Here is a 21,243-nt window from a genome sequence, read left to right as displayed (position 1 = left end):
TTATGCGTAATTTTTTCAAATAATCTCTAAAAATTATATTTATAAATAGTTTTTTTATATATCTTTAATCTTTAATTAAGGGTATAATAAACATTTTACAGAAAGTGCTTTTTTTTTATTTTTTGAAGATTTTATAATCCCTCAATAAATCTTAGTTTATTTGACTTCATCAATGTAGCAATAATATGAATACTGTAACAATTATTTGTTTTGTCAGTATTAGCTTAATTAAGTGAGTCATATTAATTGAATCGTAAATGAATTAATTTGTGTGACTTTATCGTGATTGATATCATCTTATTGTATACGTAGAAAGAACGAAATTCTCTTGGCTCATTTTTTGTAGCTAAGAGAAAATGGAAGATGTCCTGTGTGCCACTCACGTTACACAACAGCCAAGTCAACTCCCGCGCACACGCGGAAAGTTACACAAGATAAACACTCGCTCACAATTCGTATCTTGCTGTCGCTAAATTTATCTTATCTCGAAGTCAACCGAAACTTCAAAGGTTAATAGCATGTTGACCTGAATCTGATCGGAATCACGAAGTCCTGTCGAAGATGAGAGACTGACGGGATATAGAGACGCAGTAAATCTGATTGAATCTCCACCCTTCGGCGCGAGCTAATTAAATTGCATAACGTAAACTCCAGCCTGCGGCTGATTGAATAAATGTTACAAGAACTCGTGGTCGATTTTTAACATGACCTATTTAACTTGAATCCATAACCAAGGGAAACTTCCTAGAACGGTTAAATCCTCTCGTGTATGTACTTCCTTTTGCGTCGACGATTTATTATTTTGCAAATAGTGCTGCAACAAAGGAGTTCGGTCACGAAGAGTGACTGGCAAGCGGAGCCCGCAGGATTGCACGGAGAGAAACCTACAAAAATTGGAGAGTACCCAACAGTTTATTTTTTTATGTAATTGCCATAAAAAATCGTATGCTAGTAAGCCGATACAAACACAACCAGTGTGCTACATGAACTTGTTGACGGGCATTGTTAATAAATAAAAACGGGGCTGGTATTCCTTTTATGTAATAAATTCGTGAAAACGTGGATTTGTTGTGTAACATATTTTTTTAACATTCCATTTTGACCTTTTGATCTTAGTTTCAATGTATACTAACCGTCAATAAATGTTATGATATTAAATAATGAATTTTTCATATTTATACACCAAGTATTAAGTGTATATCTATTATGATTGATCGTCAAAAAAAAAAGTCAGTTATTGAAATATCGCTAATATATCTTGATACACGTGACACTGCAGTTTTCAAAACATTTTTGAAAGGTATTTTGATACCATGAATACATGGACGGAGCGGATTGCTCGAATAATTCGGTGTATGCTTCCATTACTAAAATAATATTAAGCGTTACATGCATGTATTTCCGGTGTGGTTTAGAGCAAAACAAGTATCACCGATGCGAATCCGACTATTTATTAGAGAAGTAAACTCTGCAATTAGTGAGTTGGTCTACATTGATCGCCTGTTGCGTTCTAGATATCTAAATATATTTCAAAAGGAAATATTTATAAAGTTTTGAGATTAATCTTTAACGTGATGTGGTATTATCAATTTTAAGCTTGAGATATTACGCATATCAAATGCTAGCTGTCAATTAATACTTGGCTATTAGCTTTGAATAATTACGATACGTCTATGTATTTGCTGAAAATGTCTCTACAGAATACATTTAATTAAAGCACGTATGTATGACGTCTAGTATCGTACAATGGCGTGTCTACAACACTGTACTTGGAAATGTGTAGAGGGAAATGAAAGCTTTCAGGCCATGATGCACGGAAGCATCATGTCATTATAATTGTAGCAAAGAGAAAGATTTTAATGTTATTTTCATTCTCTTGAGGGATCACTGTAATTTCATACACTATATATAATTTCTTTTATTGCACGCGTTTTCGTAGATATTTTTTATTAAAAAATTCATTTTATTCTATACGACTTTATCCATTGTTTAAAATTTAATTAAATTTATGCATAATCATTCTGTATAATTTTCAAAGTTAGATGAAAAACGGCTTGTTGAGAAAAAAGATTCAGTTCACGATACGAGAAAGAGAAATCATCTCGTTTGATACAGAAATAATTGCGCAAAATTTAATTTACATCTTAATTCCGCAAACCGTGAAAGCTTTCCCTTTCGCTCTAATTTAAAACGTATGAAAATATAATCAACCGATTTTGATTCTGTAATGTAAAATTTTTTTACTGACAAAATTCATTTTACGTTTCTGATGATAACTATTGTAAATAAACTATCACTCATTACACAAGACTAACTACAATATTTATGAACGAGCTGTAAAATGTTACACTACCATTTGCGCCATAAAAAAGTAACGGTTCACATCTATTTCCGGGTTAATATAGAATGGCGGCGCAGGATAGAAAATTTTTACGATCATATAATATTCTAACATTAATATGGAAACTTTTTTTTGCGTACGGCCATGAATTTAGATTCATGTTCCATTAACTCGATGCTTCCAGCTTTAATTCTTAATGCGTTTTATTTCGCTCGTCTCTCCGTGCAATTCACACAGATTCGCCAAATCGGTGAGAGGCAAAAAGTAATCATGGCTGAAGCAGTCGATGAAATACGCTCCAACGCGCTAACGCTGAATATTTTCTGAGGCACGTTAAAAGCGGCTTAATTCTGAGTTTAGTTTTCAAAACCACAAACACACGACGGTTGCCTCAACATCTTATGCACTTCTTATATAAGCATAAAAAAGTTTAACTCTCAACTACTAAAGATTAAAGAAAAATGAATGTAACTGTCATTCATATTGACAATTGGCAATCCATATTGACAGATTGGAATGATCTTTTATATATTTTACTTGTTTTACTTAATTTATAAGTCAGTTTTATTTTTTTTTCTCATAATAATTGGAAAGGTAAATTATAAATGAGCTGAAGAGGTCAGTACTAAGAGAGAAGTACGCATCCTTTCGAAACACTTTATGAAATATCTGCGGCGAAGTTGATGTCGTTACGGTAGTTGCGAGTTAATACTGCACAGTTTACGAGTTTTCCACTTAAATTACGCTAAAGCGCAGGAATCTTCCGATAAGTTTCCCAGAAGTCTGTAAATAATTTAGGTAAGCGCTTTAAAGAACATAATATCTTTGACCATCTCGCTTGAATGCATACAGATGCAAATCACATTCTCATGTTATCGCGACGCGTAGACGACGATAATGTATCATCATACGTGCAAAAGTAACAGATGCCGCATCTGAAGCGTTAAAACTTAAAACCGCCGGAAAACAAGAGCGCCCCGAAGTTACTTGTCGCCTAAAGAGGACACCGTCTCTTTTCCGGATTTCCGTCCGATCGATTTATTTCCAACAAATTCCCTTTTCGTTCAACGACACTCCCAGCAGCTTGGTTTGAAAGCAAATCACCGCCTCTCAATTGCTTCGAGCCGCTTAAAAACTCAGCCCCACCTCAATTATCTCTTTAAATATATATGGCACTCTTAAAGCACAATACCGAAGACTTTTATGCACAGGAATTTATAATGTCAGTCGCTTGAATCGTGTATTAGTGATTACGCGTGAAAAGTCACTGCTATTGGTGCAACGAGGTAGGGAGCTGCTATTTTGTGTCGTCTGACCGTCTTTCGCCCCTTGTCTCACGATATTAACTGGAACCACTTGTGTTATCGTTATAATATGTTGTGTTCACTCGCTGTCAAGTGCAGACTTAATTTTATTTTCATCGTTTTGTCGTGTTTTACGATTACGCTTGTTTCCAAGGCAAATATCAATATATGGCACTCTTATTGAAATCTGAACAAGAATCAGTTTGTACCCCAGAGGATGAACTAGCGTCGTTAAATCAGCTTTGAACATTGCACCTCCTCGCACTAATGGCAGGTTAAAACAAGTAACCGCCGTTCCGAATTAAGGCTCCTGTTCACTCACGATTACAGTCCATTACTATCTCAGATAATGACGTCAAAAGCGAGAAAATAAACAATAATATTTTTGCAAAATATATTAATATATAATAGAAACGTGATTCGTTAAAATAACTTACGATCGATAGAACTGAAAATATTTATAATATTATTTTATGAAATACAACAATACATACCACCAATGATGAGTGAACAGGAATTTTAAGACGACGCACAGTGCATAATGCTTTTCATCATGATTATCGACTCATAAAGACGCTTACAATCTGAAATGCTTTCAAGTAGAGCCAGAGTAGCTCGTCGTATCGCGCAAAAATTTGCATCAGTAAGAGAATAGAGGATGTTGCAAAGAAGCACTGGCTCCCAAGGATTTTTTTCGCATAAAGAATTTTTTGTTACTTTCGCGATACGACAGCGCGATTTATGCTGTCAAACTGGTGATACGAAAATACGGACGAAAGCGTGCTCCAAAAATATTTTTCGTGGAGAAACGTGAAAATATTTTTCGTGGAGCAACGTGAAAATAATCAGCATTGCTAATGTAATTGACACGGTCTGCGAATAAAGGACAGAGATTACGAGAGTTTTTTTTTCCTGTAAAAAATTTAACAAATGTTGTTCTCCCTTTCAAAGTTTATGTTTTTTAAATTCAACATATTTTATTTTTAATTGGGAAATATGTTAATCTAACGTGATATTTGAATAAAACATTATTCAGTTTATTTGGATGCTTTCTGCTTTAATTGTTGACAGTTTTAATATAGAAATTAGACAAATGGAACAGATTCTCGAATTAACAGATGCCGATTGAAATTAATAATTCTCAATTTTAATAATTTTATAATAAATAATTGTTTGTTATATACTTTTTAAGAGTTTTACGACAGCTGTCAATTGCATTGTAGCGAAAATCGCAGAACTATCATGTCATGCCATTTATTTGAAATCCGGAATCAATTCCTACTCGATTTAAAAAAATGTGCGAGTATATCTGCAAGGCAAGATTAATAACTCGTTATCGATTTTATGGAAATCACCATTTCGTCCGAGCTGATTTTCGAATCGCTTCCAAATTTGATTAACGTGTTCGAATATACGATGAACTTTGACGTGTAAGTATTTTCGTAGCCCGAACATCAGTCCCTGAATCTCTATGGAAATGACATGACCGCGATGTGAGATCGATGCCCACATTTACCAGTAAGAATTTGAGAAGCGTTTTTAACGCCGTTAATATACGCTAGCACCTATCCCTAATTGCGAGGTTTAAATTCTTTCTCCCCCTAAGTCAGTCGATATAGATAAATGATGTACGCGTAGCAACGTAGATTGTAAAATCTAGAGACGTGCTTTTATCCCAGTTGTTCAAGAGAAGTAGAACGTAAATAAGAAAGGGGCAGTGGGATGAAGGTGCTACATTACGAGGATATTTGTTCTGTCATTATGCCGCGGCAAACCGCGTTTCTTTTCCCTAAATAAAAAGCGACATTTTCATATCGTAATCATCATCATGTCGTTGTGCTGGTTGCCCCAGAAGTACCGCGCTTACCATAAAACCTTTAAAAATTTCATTACTTTTTACTTTACAAAAGACATTAGAAATTAATGTCAAAATAGAAATGAATTTAACATTGCAAACTTTAAATTGTAATTTATCTCGATGAGATTAAAAATAAGTAACTTTTTTAGATCAATAGAAATTTATCTCAATCTCTCTGGATGTAAATGGATATATTTCTTTTGGAGTTAAATATTAAAAAGGAAGCCAAAATTATAAATGATTTTTAAATTATAAATATTTTATTGTGAGACCAATTTTATTTTAAGTAAAATTTAATATGCCTTTCCATTTAGAGCGGGTTGAAGAAATTCGATATTTCATTTAAAGTTATTTAGTTTGTGTGAAGAAATTGTAAAAATTATTTTTTTCTATTTAATCTATAAACTCTGACTAGTCATTTACAAAGAGATTTACGAGCAAGAGGAATCGCGGGACTTCCGGTGCATCCTGTAGTTCACTCTCGTCTCTGCAATTTTGTTCACGACACGGCACCCTCATTCGCTCGCCCCCGTCGGCCTTTCAACTTTTCTTATCACGTAGATCCCACGTGCATTAAAACGTCACGCTTCTCGAGAGGTCGCGCTCGACTGCAATTATCATCGCCGTCGATCGCGCTTTCTCTCCCGTTCTGATAACGTGATCAGAAACGACTGAAATTTCCAGCATCTGCACTGGTCGAGCCATCACGTGGACTCCTTAGACAGCGGCGGAGCTTTAGGCTGGCCGAGAACCTCGAGGCCGCGCGTCAACAGTGCCATCGACGTGGCCGGCTTCCTATCGCAGGTAAGTAATCGTGCCGGGAAAAATCCACATAGAAAGATCGATGGATTACGTGAGGTGGACAGCCGCGTCCTCGAACCGACCCGATCGATCGACTGGCGCGATTTCGCCGCGACCTTCTCCAGAGGTGGAGCGGACGCAAAGTCCGTCGCGTAGCGGCCGCGTAATCGTGTCGGCCCATGAGGCCAGTTTCCGATTATAGCAATCGGGAAGATTGAAATCGGAAATCAGTGGAACCGGTGGGCGAGTTCCAAGGATAGCGTTTAACTTTAACTACATGCTACAAATTGTTGCAACGATTCTCTGTAATAACGTGTAACTTTCCTTGAATTTACGTCTTGATTGACACTTGGGTGATCGAGAATAGAATGATTGAGAAGTAAATTGTCGAAATTTGAATATGTACAGCGTATCCTGGAACTCAAGCTGATTCGTATTCTAACACTGGCGATACGATATGACGTGATACATATCATATGGATGCATATCATATGCATAGACGATGCATATATATTGGGACTATTGTTAAGGATGTATAATACGTATTTTTTAACAAAATGAAAAAATTATGAAAAAATTACAAATTGTACGTATATATTTGAAAGTAATACAAAAAATCTGGCAGCGATTAGAACTTGGATAAAAAATTATTTTAATTAGAAATAGATACGTTTTTAAAAAAATAATTAAAATAAAATGAGAAAATTGTAGTTTAAATTATAAAATTGTTAAATATAAATTTTAATTTTATTGAACTATTTGATATGTATATAACATTTATTTTTATACAGAAAGTATAAATTTCCAGTTCCAGTTATTTTTTGCAGAGACAATACACCTGATACATTTTTAAGAATAAAATACTAAAACAATATATTATATAATAACGAAATATATAAATATATAAACTTATAATTTTTATAATTCATTTTCAGTCAGATGTTTAATGTTTCAATTTAATCTAAATGGCAAAAGAAATATTGTATATGAATTTCTAAGAATTATGGGATAACGTGAACTGGTTAAATTTTTATAGTAAGATAACGTTGAATTTTAATAACATCATTAGAGTAGAATCGTCGCGTTTCTTGCTTTGTGGAAATTAAAGATTATGTTATACCAGCCTTCTGCGTGGTAAATAGTGGCTGCGTTTTTCGTACGATAGTCTATTCCAATTATACATGAAAGAACAGCGAGTAATCATTAAACTTGACGAGACAAAGGTGAAACAAAAATTGAATAATTTTGTTTCATGTTTTTTTTTTACAAGAACAAATATTGCGCGATTGTCCGGTAATTGATTATTTTACCGCAACAACAACTCGTGGACTATTAATCATGATTACTGCGACAAATTGCCTTCCAAAAATTGAAACCACTTTCCGCGTACCGTTGAACAATCACCCATCGACATTGCCTTCCCACTTTGCACGATTGTTACACGATTGTTATAGTTTCAGATTGCGCGTTTCGGCATATATTGTTAACTTAACGCAACCAAGTCGAAGGGAATAACCATATCCCTCAGTGCGACAGTTATTTCAATAAATAATGAACACGAAAGAGTTCGTGCGAAAGAGATACCTCAAACGTCAAAGTTCAAGGTAATCTGTGGCGAAGTGTAGCATCAGATGATCGATATGTTCGTGGATTACTTGTAAGGAAATGGACAAATTCATTTTCGCCGCATGAACGATGTGTGTATTACATTTCCAAATCGCGTTTCTCTCATTCTAAGTTGGCACTGGATGTCTATCTACTATTTGTCGTATACACTTTGTATATTCATATATATTTATATATAAATACATAATAAATTTATTTGTATATTTACACACATTATATTGGGACACTCTGCCGTCACAATTGGCACAATACTACTAACGACAATTGGCTCGCAATTGGCACAGTACTAGCACAGTAATATCGTTAATAATATAAGATTCTTTGCTTGGTGTTCTTCAAGGTCGATATTGCACACGCGATTTGCTGCATTCAGCGTATTCTTTGCAACAGCACGCGGAATTGACAGACTAAATTGTCCGGATAATCAATTGTTGCCAATTTCTGACAAATTACGAATTTACGAGACAAATGTATAAATTAATACCTCGGTGCTCTTCTTGCATTATATATCGGTATGTTATTTCATTCCTGCGAAACGCCCACGAGGCGTTCACGAGTTGATCAGCCCGAATTCGCTTCGTTGCGTTCGTGACACAAAATCGATCATCTCGCAAAAAAATACATACCCGGTACTGCGTCGCCATTCGCAGTTTTTTAATCCGTATTTCGAAGATCGAAATTAATCTCGTGCATGAAGGAAGACAAGCACAGCACACATTTACAATAAAAATAATTCTGTAAACATTAACTAAAAGTAACATCAATGTTATAATTTCACACTCAACAATGTGACTGTTATATAATACATACGTTATATTTATTACATTTACATTGTTAAGTACGAGATTATCCCTTGCAGCAATGTTACTACAATATTGCTGGAATGATCTGTGCTGTGTGTATGGGATTGATATTATATTACTTTTAGTTGGCGTTTTACTGGTAAACATATTTCTCTCAAAGAAACGTTACACCTTTCAATTTTATAGACGTTATACTCTTCTCCCTTTTCTACTTATACGTCTACTTTTCTACTTATTCACTATCTTATGCTACCACATTACACTCGTATTACCACATTACACTAAATGGCGCACAACGTGAAAAAGTATCTATGAGAAGTCTAATTCTGTTAAAGAAAAAAGGAAATTATTAAAAGCATCATCCCAATCACTCTGAACACGTCCGACGCCTTGTGATTTCAGGAATTTCTGCGACGCCACGGGTCCACGTCCAAATTGTGCCGTAAGGTTCGCAGTGCAGATAATTTACCTCTCGCGACAACAAATCGCCAGGACCCTCGAAGGAGCTCCAAAGACGACAGTACCGAAGGCGACCGGGAGTCTTTTTTGAAGCCAAATCAGGACGACAAGTCCGAGGATCAGGACTCAAGGAGGCAGAGTAGTCTCGAGAGTGCAACGAAGGACAATACGGAAACGTCACTGTTGGATCCTAGTCATCAACAGCCTTCTTCAAGGTAGATTAAATTTAAGAGTCGCTTTCATGCACCGATTTTCAATTCTTGTTTTTTTTAACCCGATATTTTAGCCACGCTAAAAGCATTGCGCTTCGGCATAAAATATTCGTGTGGACTGTTATGGAGAGAGAACTAAAATTAATTTTCTCAAATTTCAACGTATTATGTTTGTCAGTTACTTCAGCGTTCGATATTATTCAATTTCTGCTATTATCAGAAGAGATTCCACGCTCATAACAATTATGATTAAGCGAATATTCGAAACAATATTTGACGTTCTGATTCTAATATCAGTGCAATATTCACGTGTTCAAACCAGACTCAACTAACTCGCTTACAGCGATAGAATTATATATGCCTTTACGTGTAGCCTTTACGCGTGTTACACGCAATTAAATATGATTTAACGTTATCTTGAAAGCAAAGTAAACTCTCTAAGAAATTTGCATTTACCATTTGCAGCGTGGAGACGATACCCTTATAAATCAACAACTTGGACGGACACGCTTCTTTATCCTGTTTCGTCAATAGTAATCTGTTATGTGGTATACGATTATATGATTAGATGAAATCATAGAAGAATGATAAACGATTGTCAAAGACTTATACGTCCGTTCGGGGAATAAATTCATATTGACCGTAGAACTGCATTGTGATTTTAGACGAACGGTCCTCTGTCCACTCTCCTCGTTCTCTTATCATTTATTATCAAATGTTTTTGCTCACAAATCTCAAAACGATTTTACGCGGGCACTTGTATAATACAATAGAGATCACCGAAACGGCGCTCTTTTATCATGGGATGCATGTACAAGTAGTATCCCTCGACGTGCTCTCGTATTCCATTTCAATTGCTGCACTTAAAAAGCACGGTCGTCCTATAGTATTTTTTTTTTACATATTTACTTACACTCGTGTAAACAAAAATTATGACAGCGTTGCGGAAATTTTGTGAAAAAATATCATATAAATGCTGAATAATAATAACTTTTATTCATGATGTAAATTCGTGCGTTTTATTTTCACAGCTTTTCACAAGATCTCCAAAAGTCCGGAATTATGAGATGAAAATTTTGTAAATTGAGCGAATCTCAATTTCAGTGACAGAAGGGAAATTCGGTTGCGAAGTCGAACTTCCGTAATCTATCATTCAAATTAAGATCGCAAGTTGTGCGAGGCATCTCGTGAAATTCTCATAACTGATGGATGTACATTACCACTAAAAAGTATTTGACCACCTCAATTTTTGTATGTATATCTTTTTTGTATACCTGAATTCCGTTGTAATTCTACCGTATTCTTATATTGTTTGTAGAATTAAAAATTTGTAGCTATTAAACATCATTAAGTCTAACATCTAGAAAGTAGAAAAAAATGGAAATTCATCTTCTTCGTTTAATTAAGAACGGCAGAGTGGATAAATACTTTTGAACGGTAGTGTTTCATTTATTATATATAAATTTGCGAATTTTATTAATTTTAAAATTACACGCTCGGTTGCACGCATCGCAATTGCCTTCTATTTCAATTTTATTTTATATATGTGCTCTTGCAACAATTATGAATTATTAAATTACGTATTTACGCATATTTTCACATATTTCTGTAATCATGATATTTCACGCCAGTGATGTTGATAATTTCATGGAACACCATTATTTCTTTGTCAAGAATACAACTCGTGTTCGTTTAATATAAATATAATATAATATTTAACGCTCGTGTTCACCGATATTTATATCAAATTATATCAAAACGTCGTATTCATATGCATATATAATTTCAGAATGTTAAATTTCCTATTGTTTGAGATTGACACGATCTATAAAATAATTACAGTTAACCAGTTTAAACTTTCAAAAATACAATTGTTAATAACGGTATCAATCGAGTGTGTAAATTTTAACTATTTCAAGTGAAATATTACGTTTTTGCAAATTGATATTATTGTACATCTCAATTAGCATTGAGATAAATTGTTATATTTTCTCTCCTGTCATTGAAATTGACATCTGCTCAATTCACAAAATTTCCATCTCATAATTCTGGATTTTTAAAGATCTTGTGAAGAGTTATTAAAAAAATGTGAATAAAATCATCATTCACACATTTGAAGTATCTGATAAATAAAATATAATTGGAGAATAAAATATATCAGAAAAGAACATTCTCAAGTGAAGGAATATATTTTAAGAATGTTTCGATTGTATGATGTTAGCTAAAAATATTAGTAAAAAATTCAATCAAAAAACCATACCAGTTAAAAAATTTTGTAAATAAGCCCAGAAACCAGGTGCAAAAAATACAAAGTATTTAACTCTTAATAGTTTTTACAACGCAATTACCATATTTTGCTACAGTTTTAATAAAATAACTTTTAAATGAATAAGTGGCTTCGAATTTTGCATGAACATTTATTAGAGTTTTATTAGTGTACATAAACAATTTGATTTAATTCGTGATGCTACTTTCTTACAAATTTGCAAATAAGTACTACAATTTTACACAAGAATTAAGGCAAATAAAAAAATTAAATGACTTTTAAATCACAATAAAAGAATTATGTTCAAATTTTAGAATACAGAATTTTAGATATAAAAGCTCAGACGTAATAATAGAATAATCTATGAAATTTTTATATTTTTGATAATACTTCGACGCATAAATCTTTTAAAAAAACGAAACGAAAGTTTTAGCTCTCAAAGTATCAGTTGTCACGTTAACTTTTCGAAACATAAATATAATGCGTGATAATTAGTAGAGATTATAGAGAAAGAGATGATGTCATAGAATTTTTTTCGTAATATAATTACATTGATGAAATATATGCGGAAGAATAAATTATATTGAAATTCTATATCATCAGGAAATCTCTACATATATGACATTACTTCTTCTCTTTTTTCGAGAGTGTAAAATCCATTTTCACAATTTCTAAACTAATATTTGAATCTAATTAACCCTTATAGATTAAACATTTCAAAATTCAGGCTTAATAGTTCTGAAGTAGTTGATATCGATACCACCATCTCCACTTTAATTTATCCTATGGCCAGTCGCTACCGATATCACTCGGAGCGATCTATATAGTTCTTAGAAATGCAGATCGCCGGGGGTGCGACTTACACAGAGTAAATGCATCGACCTGGCCGTAGCTCGCGTCAGGTGCACTCTCGTCCCTTGAGCGAGCGATAATGACGGTCCGGGGAATTTAAACGCGGCGATACATCGTTGCGGGAACACGACGAGCTTCGATCCGCGATGCAAGCCGATGTACGACCCCGCGGTTGGTCAGCCAGTTATCGATCACAATTTCAGTATAGGCGATACCCACTTGACCCGTGCATCGCATGTAAATGACTTCGCTACTTTGCGACCCTTTCTGTTGGCAGTCATTCGACCTTCTCGCTTTTCGCAACGCTCTGCCGCATGTATTCTTACGTCGCTATCATCAAGCGATTAGCATCAGCGATGATATCATCAGCAATCTTTGCATCGGTCTTAGTTGCAAGAATGCACGACGTGCGTGGGATGTTTAATCCTTTGGCTGCCAAGGGCGGCAGTTAAAGTTATCCAAGAATAAAATAGAATGGTTTATATACTGAATAAATTTATTTCTCTGTCTCTGTCTTTCTCTCTCTCTCTCTCTTTCTCTCTCTCTCTTTCTCTCTCTCGCTCTCTTTTTTTTTTAATTATATCAGAATATATATTAATGTATTTGATCAAAGCTTTATTACATCCAGCTATGAAAACGCATTTAAAGGAAGTTCTGTATAAAGAAGATTAGTAATCAAAGAATTACATGAACTATACGTACTCGCTTTTATCATATAAAACACTGCAGAAAATAATTAAACAGAAAGAGAAAGAGAGAGAGAGAGAGAGAGAGAGAGAGAGAGAGAGAGAGATTAATTTTAACTACAATTTTAAATACATTGTGCCAATAGAGAAGGTGATTACTGAAAAGTCATATCTTCTTTATTTAGAAATTATTAATTTTACATATTTATCAACGTAATATATAATATGATGAGATCACCATGAAAAACATTTTTGCTTCAAATTGAAAAACTATTTCGACGTAATTGTAGTACGTTTCTTTCAGTAATAGAAGATTTAACGAGTTTTTTGAAACCATATTTACATCATTTCCAACATTGGAATTTTTTCAACATAATTACGATAAATTGGATCGTGGATTCTTAATTCAACATTGATTGACGATTATTATATTAAATTGAATTGTAAATAATTGTAATTTTAAATTTACTTATTTTTATTTACAATTTATTATAAATAGGATAAATATATCATAGGAATCAAACGTATCGGAATACGAATTAAAGCGCGATTAATATAATATGTGCTGTAATGACTCATTTCCGTATCGAATTATTGAATGGAGAAAATTTCCAAATTGACCAAATATAATAATATAATTTTATGATATATCTATACTTAGATATATTTTTTTCTTCTTCTTCTGTTCTCTTTTGAATTTCTTACGTTATACACTTATACGAGTATAAAATATAAAAATAATTTTTGTCAAGTTACGTCTTCTACCTTTGAATGCATTGAAACTCCTCACATAAAAAGATTATTTATATTCTATATTATTATATTATCTATATTTTTATCAGTGATATAATATTTTAATATAGTACATTATTAATTATATTTTAAAATGAGATCGATTGATAAATAACCGTTAGTTTATATTGAAAATTGAAATTAAATACGCCAATTTTTTAAAAATTCATCTAAATTTAGGAAATTCTTAAATAAATTAAAGATAAAAGTCAGATCACAAAAATATTTTCAATATAATATTGATTGCTTAAATTTATTAAGGCTAACTCTGATTAAAAAATCTGATTAATAACTTAAATATTTACTGTGTAATATACGTAACCAGAAATAGAAATTGTGAGCTTGATCAATTTTTCTGTCTTCTACCGGTCACTTCGTTTGGACGTTCGGAAAAGCTTTGAAGTACATAATAAATACATACATAAATTGATAATAAATTCATATTTCTCTGAAGACACAAAATAGAAATTGGATTTTATATCATAACTTCATACACAGAGCTGTAATAGCACAAAGAACAATGCAACAACGAAACAAAACGATAATAAAGTCGATATGTGGACCTGAAAGTTACATTAGGCAATAGCGAGAGTTAATATAGTTGCTACAATATTCGCAGCGTCTCATCTTCATCACAAATCGATCATAATTTTAGAATCCGATATCAGCCGCATAGCTATGTATGCTAGGTATAAGACCACTAACAAATTCCACTATTTCTAGTTATTTGCTGGCTCTAGTTATATCTGCACGTTTCATTTCTATCCCTTCTATATTATAAAATAATTTTTCTATCCCTTCTATATTATAAAATAATTTGTCTATCCCTTCTATATTATATAAAATAATTTTTATCAGGGATTGATTTTCAAGAATTTATAAAAATATCATTTTCCGTTTTTCTTTTTTGTTAGAAAGAATATATTTTACAACTTAATTTATACTTAAAATTAATGTAACGTTACAGAATATATTTTGAAGATATATTTTTCGTTCTTGTCAAAATATATTGGAACTTGATTTCATATACTACGTACATATCGCATGGCACGTGATCGTTCTCGTGACAACTTTTCGTTTCCTTTTGGCAACATGTTGCACCACCCAAATTGGAACATCTTTTCTTGGAAACGCGACTGTGTGATTTAGCAACAATCTCGCATGCCGTAAGAACGTTTCCGAGTATATATTTAGGTCGTTTAAATTCTACAATCGCGCACACACGCACGTTGTTTGGATACGCTCCTGGCGAACGTCCTGCTTTCCTTTCTAACATCACATCATTTCCATAATGTCAACGTTACATGCACACGTGTCGCTACACGCAGCCGCTATAAGAAGTTATGAATTATAAAAGTGCGACGCGTGCATGCGACGTGTAGGTACGCAAACTTCCTTTTCTAGCCCCTAGCTTGATTTTGTTCGTAGTTACGCAAGTTGCGCGTAATTTTTCCTTCGCCGACTTTATCTCCCTTGACATTCAGAACTCTCTATCTAGTGATTACTATCGTCGCCGAGCGACTATTCTGAGCGAGAACGTTACCTGGATAAATTCCCGCGGCATAATTGACGCGATATCTTGATCAGTCTTTGACAAAACACCTACTTAAATTTTTTTTTTAATTTACACAGCTTACGCAGAGCTATAATCAGAAGGACAGAGAATGAATAGGCGCTATTTGATATTAACAGTTTTAGCGCTTTAAGTTCAAGCGACAATGATCACAGTGATGTGTAATGTTTAACGCACACAGACATTTTACTTATAGATTAGGATCAATGAAAATTACAGCACTACTAAACTAATAATATGCACTTTAATAACAGATTTTTATTTTTTATAATTAGCAAGTGATTGCATTATTCAGCAACTTTTTTTTAATCTACTAAATCGATAATACACTGCTGAAAATTGAAATTGTTATGTCAAGAATAAAATTTTGGGATGAAAATCTATATTGGGGGAACAATGTAAATAAATGATTAAAGTTTCAAAAGGTTTATTGTATAATTTATTGAAAAATATTGAATTTTATGACAATTTATAATTTAATATCAGAAAACTGATTAGTGAGTATCTTTTTAATATAGATTGGGTGTCGTCTTTAGTACTTTACTGGATCTAAATGTAGAAATCAATATATTAAAGAATTATTGAGTGCTCACTGATCAGTCTTCTCTGCTGAACGTAGACCAATTTCACTGTGTAACATTGCATTCCAAACTCCATTGTTTACGACGCTGATGTAATGATTTGTTTATATAATTTCCATTAATGACAATACATGAATGGTAATCAGATGTCTACTTTTTTTGATATTGCAATTTTAATTTCGGGCAGTGTATATAAATAATAATAGATTTTTACTTTTGATAATCAACAGTAAGTAATTGTATTTTTATAAAATCGATTTTTACAGATCCAAGTTAAACGCACAAGACATGAATTACATTGATCGGCTTTACTTGTCGATCAACTTCAACGTCGAATTTGATTTTGTAGTAGTAGTAGTTTGTAAAAATTTTGCTCATCGATATATATTTGCCGAGAATATATATTAAATCGCAAGTTTTGATATGTACAAGTGTAAATATCGTACATAATGTGTAAATATCACTTTGCAAGTTACACAGAACGCGCGAATATCGAAATCTCTGTCATCATCAAGAACGATCGCATTTATGTTTCAGGGACTCTCCGGTGGCATCTTCGTCGTTAGTCATCAGACGTTTTAGGGGATGGCGCACCGGCGGAAGCCACGAGTACGTCAAATGCCCCGTGCGACAGCCTGCTTCCATGGACGAGCGGTAAAGATGATGTTTGGTTTCATTCGACTCTAATCTAGGAACACGAAGGCCATCGGTAGCCGTCGAACTTTGATTCTCCTTTGTTCTCGATAAAGATTCACAGTCAAATGTATTAACGGTGATAACCACGGGATCTTACCTAAGTATCTACGACCTGTCTGTAAAATGTATCACTTTATGAATACCCAACAAACGCTCGATATTTATAACTTAAAGTGTTTCTCTGAAGCTGTCGGTCATAAATACAGCGTTGTAGATGACGTCGTCTTGTCCCACAAATATCTCCCCTGTCTGTTAAAAAATAACGACTTGATCGTATGTCGAACCTTGTGCAAGGTCAACAGTTCCAGCACGTGCACGTATCTATGTATAAATTAAATATATTTCTAAAGATTCTTTTATAACCAGTTTTTAACATAGATTTAATAAGTTACATATTTTGCAAATCGCACAGGATAGATGTCAAATGTACGAATAAATTTCAGATACAAAATTTCAGTCATGTTTTTGTATAATTTTTAATCAATTGCAGATCGAAGTTTGTTTAATCATGCATTTTTTTAATTTCTTTGACAACTGTATATATAGAAGATCCAAAAACGTTAATGAAAATATTAGATAACAATTTTATTTCGCTACAAAAATATGATTACAAAAGTGTAACAAAAATTCTCAATTTTTATTACAATAATATCATTATTGGTGACAATTTCATAATTTTGAAACTATATGTTTTAACATTTTCTTTATTATTCCATTCTATTCCACTTATTCTCACTTTAAATTATAAGATCTTAATTAAAAGAAGAAAAAGTGCCGAATATTAATGGGAACTGATTTGAGTCAAAATTAGATTTTAAAATTAGATTTTAGATCAACGTCAACTGATTCCATGGAAATCCCGCAGGTGTTATCCCGCACGGCGATCGTACGAGTCCGATGCCACTTGTCCACTACGGCACCATCATTATCATCGACGCGCGGATGTCGAGCGGCACACGAAAAGCTGCGAGTACGCAAAGCGGACAGCTACGGAGTCGAGCATCGAGGTCCAACACTTCGGTCTGCCGATCCTGAGTGTAAGCGAGCCTAGCCCGCCGGACGAGAGCGAACGCGTCGACGATTATTTGTAGGACTTGCTTGCCGAGGACTTCCTCAAGGAGCTCCTCGTGTGATCCGCTGCGATCTCGCCCTTAGTCTTCATCCAGCGACCTTCTCCCAAGTCGGGACCCGGACGTTATATTCTCCCGTTGTCGAGTGTATCGACCTGGGACCGATACGGTGCTATCGCGATTTCCCAAGAGATCGCCATAGATCCAAGTAAGTCGGAGTAAAGCGGGAGAGCGCGGGTTTCTCGCGTGCGCTCTATCCCTGTTCGTTATAAGCGATACTTTCACGCGTATTTATCTTAGAAGAATTCAGAGGTCATGAATATATTTGCTACTTGTATTATAGAGACCGCGCAAGAGGAATCGAACGTATTTGATCCGAACTTTGCTTATTTCTCAGCACATTGATAAACGATTTCATAGACTTTTAGATCCACGTCTCTATGTTCTCTGAATATCCTAAGGATCTTTCCAAGACGTCTCTCGAATAAAATGTACTGTGTGAGGTATAAGTGCTAAATATCAATTAACTTTCAATATAATGGATCTGCTCGATATACATTTTTCAGTACTTAGAAAATCTCCCTAAAAAGATCAATCTGATGTTACATATGTAGATATTAAAAAATATATGTGCATGTTTAAATCTGTGTCTTTTTATAATGTTTCGAGGGAGAAGTAAGGTTCGGATCAAACTTGACCACCCTTTGTATCGTATTTTAAGATGTACGTGGTCTGGTGGATAATTTTGTTACCTCTCGATATTGTAAATGTGAATTAATACTAATTTGGAACAGCAAGAATTCAGAGTTGAATTTTCATAAAATCAAATTTACTGCACATCTTTACTTACGATGGAATATTACGTTGACGTAACGTGCAATTTAAGGACAATTAATATCATTTTGAGCTTGGGTATATAAATCGTTTGTATAGATTCAATTAATTACATTTTCGATGAAATGTGTAATAATAACACATACGTTTCCTTCCACTTCGCACTCTCTTCCATGGTTTGCTTATCTCTGTACATAACAGAGACATAGGAAACGGTATTTTCCCATTTATCACTTATTAAAATACGATATAAAGTCTAAGTTTTTAACTTTATATAATATAATTTGAAATATATATATATATATACACACACACACACACATATATATATAGAAATCTCGATTTAATTTGAAACCACAGAAAAACGAACAGTTACTTTTGTCACTTCATTAAGCTTATTTTTAATATTATTGATATAAACTTTGATCAGATTTCTCTCGAGAAACTATATCGTGTCATAAAATTTTATCTTAGCAATTGTAACTTCAGCAGTAACATAAAGTATCATACATCAATCAGAAGCGAATCATAAAACTGGTTATAAATGTCGCAGTTTAACTGATAAATACGAAACAGATACGTCCAGAATAGTAAAATTTCATGAGCTATTTTCATATTTATTATCTTGTCGCATTATCTAAATATCTGATATTAAATCGTATAAAAGATATTAACCCGCAAGAAAAAATCTGTATACATCTGTTAACAAAATCATTATATAATACTTAAAATCTTTACTATTATATTCCTCGGATAAACGTTATACATATCCTCATATTTTTTTACCTACGAAGGGACCACATAACATATCTGCAATGGATATAGTTTACTCACATATTTTTAAACGTAATTATTTGTGGGAAGTATTTCTGACATTTTAACATTATATATCAATTTTTATTATTTTCTTTAATGATTTACAATTAAATGAAGATTGATAATATTTTATACATTCTCTCTAGATAAAAATAAATGCAAATTTTTTTATGAATAATTTGCGCTAATATAATAATGTGTATAAAAATAACATTTATAATGCAAAACTTTTATAATGCAAAAGTGTCTTGGACATGCGAATAACGAAGGGTTAACTTGACATTTTTAATCAGCGAATATAGATTCGTATATTCAAAAAACATTGCCAAATTCGTATACACATCGATATTATATTTGATGATTCCAAGGAATATCTCAATGTTAGTCAATGGTATCATCGCGCGTATGATTTTACTAATTTTGGATATTATCCAAAATCAGCGAGGAGCAAGAACAAACATTAAAAATTTAATTCTAAATAATTTCGCGCTATCAAAACCTATATAGGTCGAAACGTCTGTGATACGCACATTTCTAGCCCGTGGATAAGCTTGGCGCCTTAGAAGTGTTTATTATCCAAGCTAAGTCGTTTAAGCGTAGTTCGCGCCTTCTGTTCACCATGGAGTGCTGAAGCGGTAATCTCGGGATGAACTTGAGGACAAGTTTGCTTACCTTATCTCCTCAGTAGTAAAGATAAATGTGCAGTCGCGAGTACTCGAAATTATACACCTCGACCACTTGTAATTTCACATCATCGTACAGCGAACACACGGGATGTGTCTTGGACCTGCAGCCGCGCAATTCTTCAACCGTAGAGGAAAAAGCGCGGCTGATCCGAAGCACCCTGACGCACATGCCAGGTGTGCTCATAGAATCAATTTATTTTCGCATTGCCCACATGTCTCTTCCAAACGACAATTTAAGACTTGCGCGTGCGAAAGTTCTCCACGCACAGATGCCTGAAAGCTCGAATCGTATTCTGATTCTTCGCGAGTCGAGCCGTTAGATTAATTTTCATGAATGCGTAGGGGATTTCATAACAGCACTCTCTCGATTATCGATCGAGTATCTCCTTTAGGCCAAGCTCGTCGTATGTCGCATGAAAGCTTATTATACGTGTATCAACGTCTGTGACACATGATGATAAGCAGAGTAATAAATAAAGGAAAATTAGCGATGTTAGTAATAGAGAGTTTAACAATCTCACACATTTTACGCTAAGAAGATATGTAAGAAAATATGATTAATCCATCTCCACGTGTAATTAAGTCGGCTATATACTACTGATTATATATACATTTACGAGTTAAGCGAGGGTTTGGAAGAAATCGTTACTTCCAGGTATCTATACTACGCAACTGCGAATATTCTTTCACTTAAACGGCACTCGGAAGCGCGATGATATCCCCTTGATAAGGAACTTAATCGCGGGTGAGCCGCGAGGTTCCGTCTCTACGAAGGCAGAGAAATATCGAGATTTTTTTTTATCCTTCGGCTTTATCGCTTATCAGGGTTCATTGCAACGTGGGAACAATTGTGTAATGATGCGTGCAACAGATTCTCGCGCGAGAACAATTCCCTGTATTATCAGGGATTATCCGGAGCATTCTGCAAGGCAAAGCTTTATCGGGTCAATTTTAGAGAGCAAAGCCGCACGGCTTCTTTCCATTATC

General features: G+C 33.9%; 1 protein-coding gene across 9 annotated transcripts in view; it reads left to right on the top strand.

Moving 5' to 3' along the window:
* The window catches only part of LOC108750640, a 116,765-nt gene extending 98,354 nt beyond the window's left edge, over positions 1-18,411 (top strand). For 6 of the 9 annotated variants that reach the window (XM_018490231.1, XM_018490234.1, XM_018490230.1 and 3 more), the window contains 4 exons: positions 6,188-6,307; positions 9,136-9,407; positions 16,692-16,808; positions 17,716-18,411. In XM_018490231.1, coding sequence (XP_018345733.1) covers positions 6,188-6,307; positions 9,136-9,407; positions 16,692-16,808; positions 17,716-17,941 — 735 coding nt within the window. In that variant the 3' untranslated portion in view covers positions 17,942-18,411. Of the gene's footprint in view, positions 1-6,187; positions 6,308-9,135; positions 9,408-9,869; positions 10,048-16,691; positions 16,809-17,715 lie in introns of those variants that run through there. The other 3 variants (XM_018490236.1, XM_018490237.1, XM_018490238.1) reach the window with 2 other exon arrangements.
* The last annotated feature ends 2,832 nt before the right edge of the window (positions 18,412-21,243 follow it).

Source organism: Trachymyrmex septentrionalis, unplaced genomic scaffold (genome assembly GCF_001594115.1).
Source record: "Trachymyrmex septentrionalis isolate Tsep2-gDNA-1 unplaced genomic scaffold, Tsep1.0 scaffold37, whole genome shotgun sequence".
Taxonomy (NCBI): Eukaryota; Metazoa; Arthropoda; class Insecta; order Hymenoptera; family Formicidae; genus Trachymyrmex; species Trachymyrmex septentrionalis.
The sequence above is the reverse complement of the archived record's forward strand: the minus strand, read 5'-3'. Positions and strand labels throughout refer to the sequence as shown.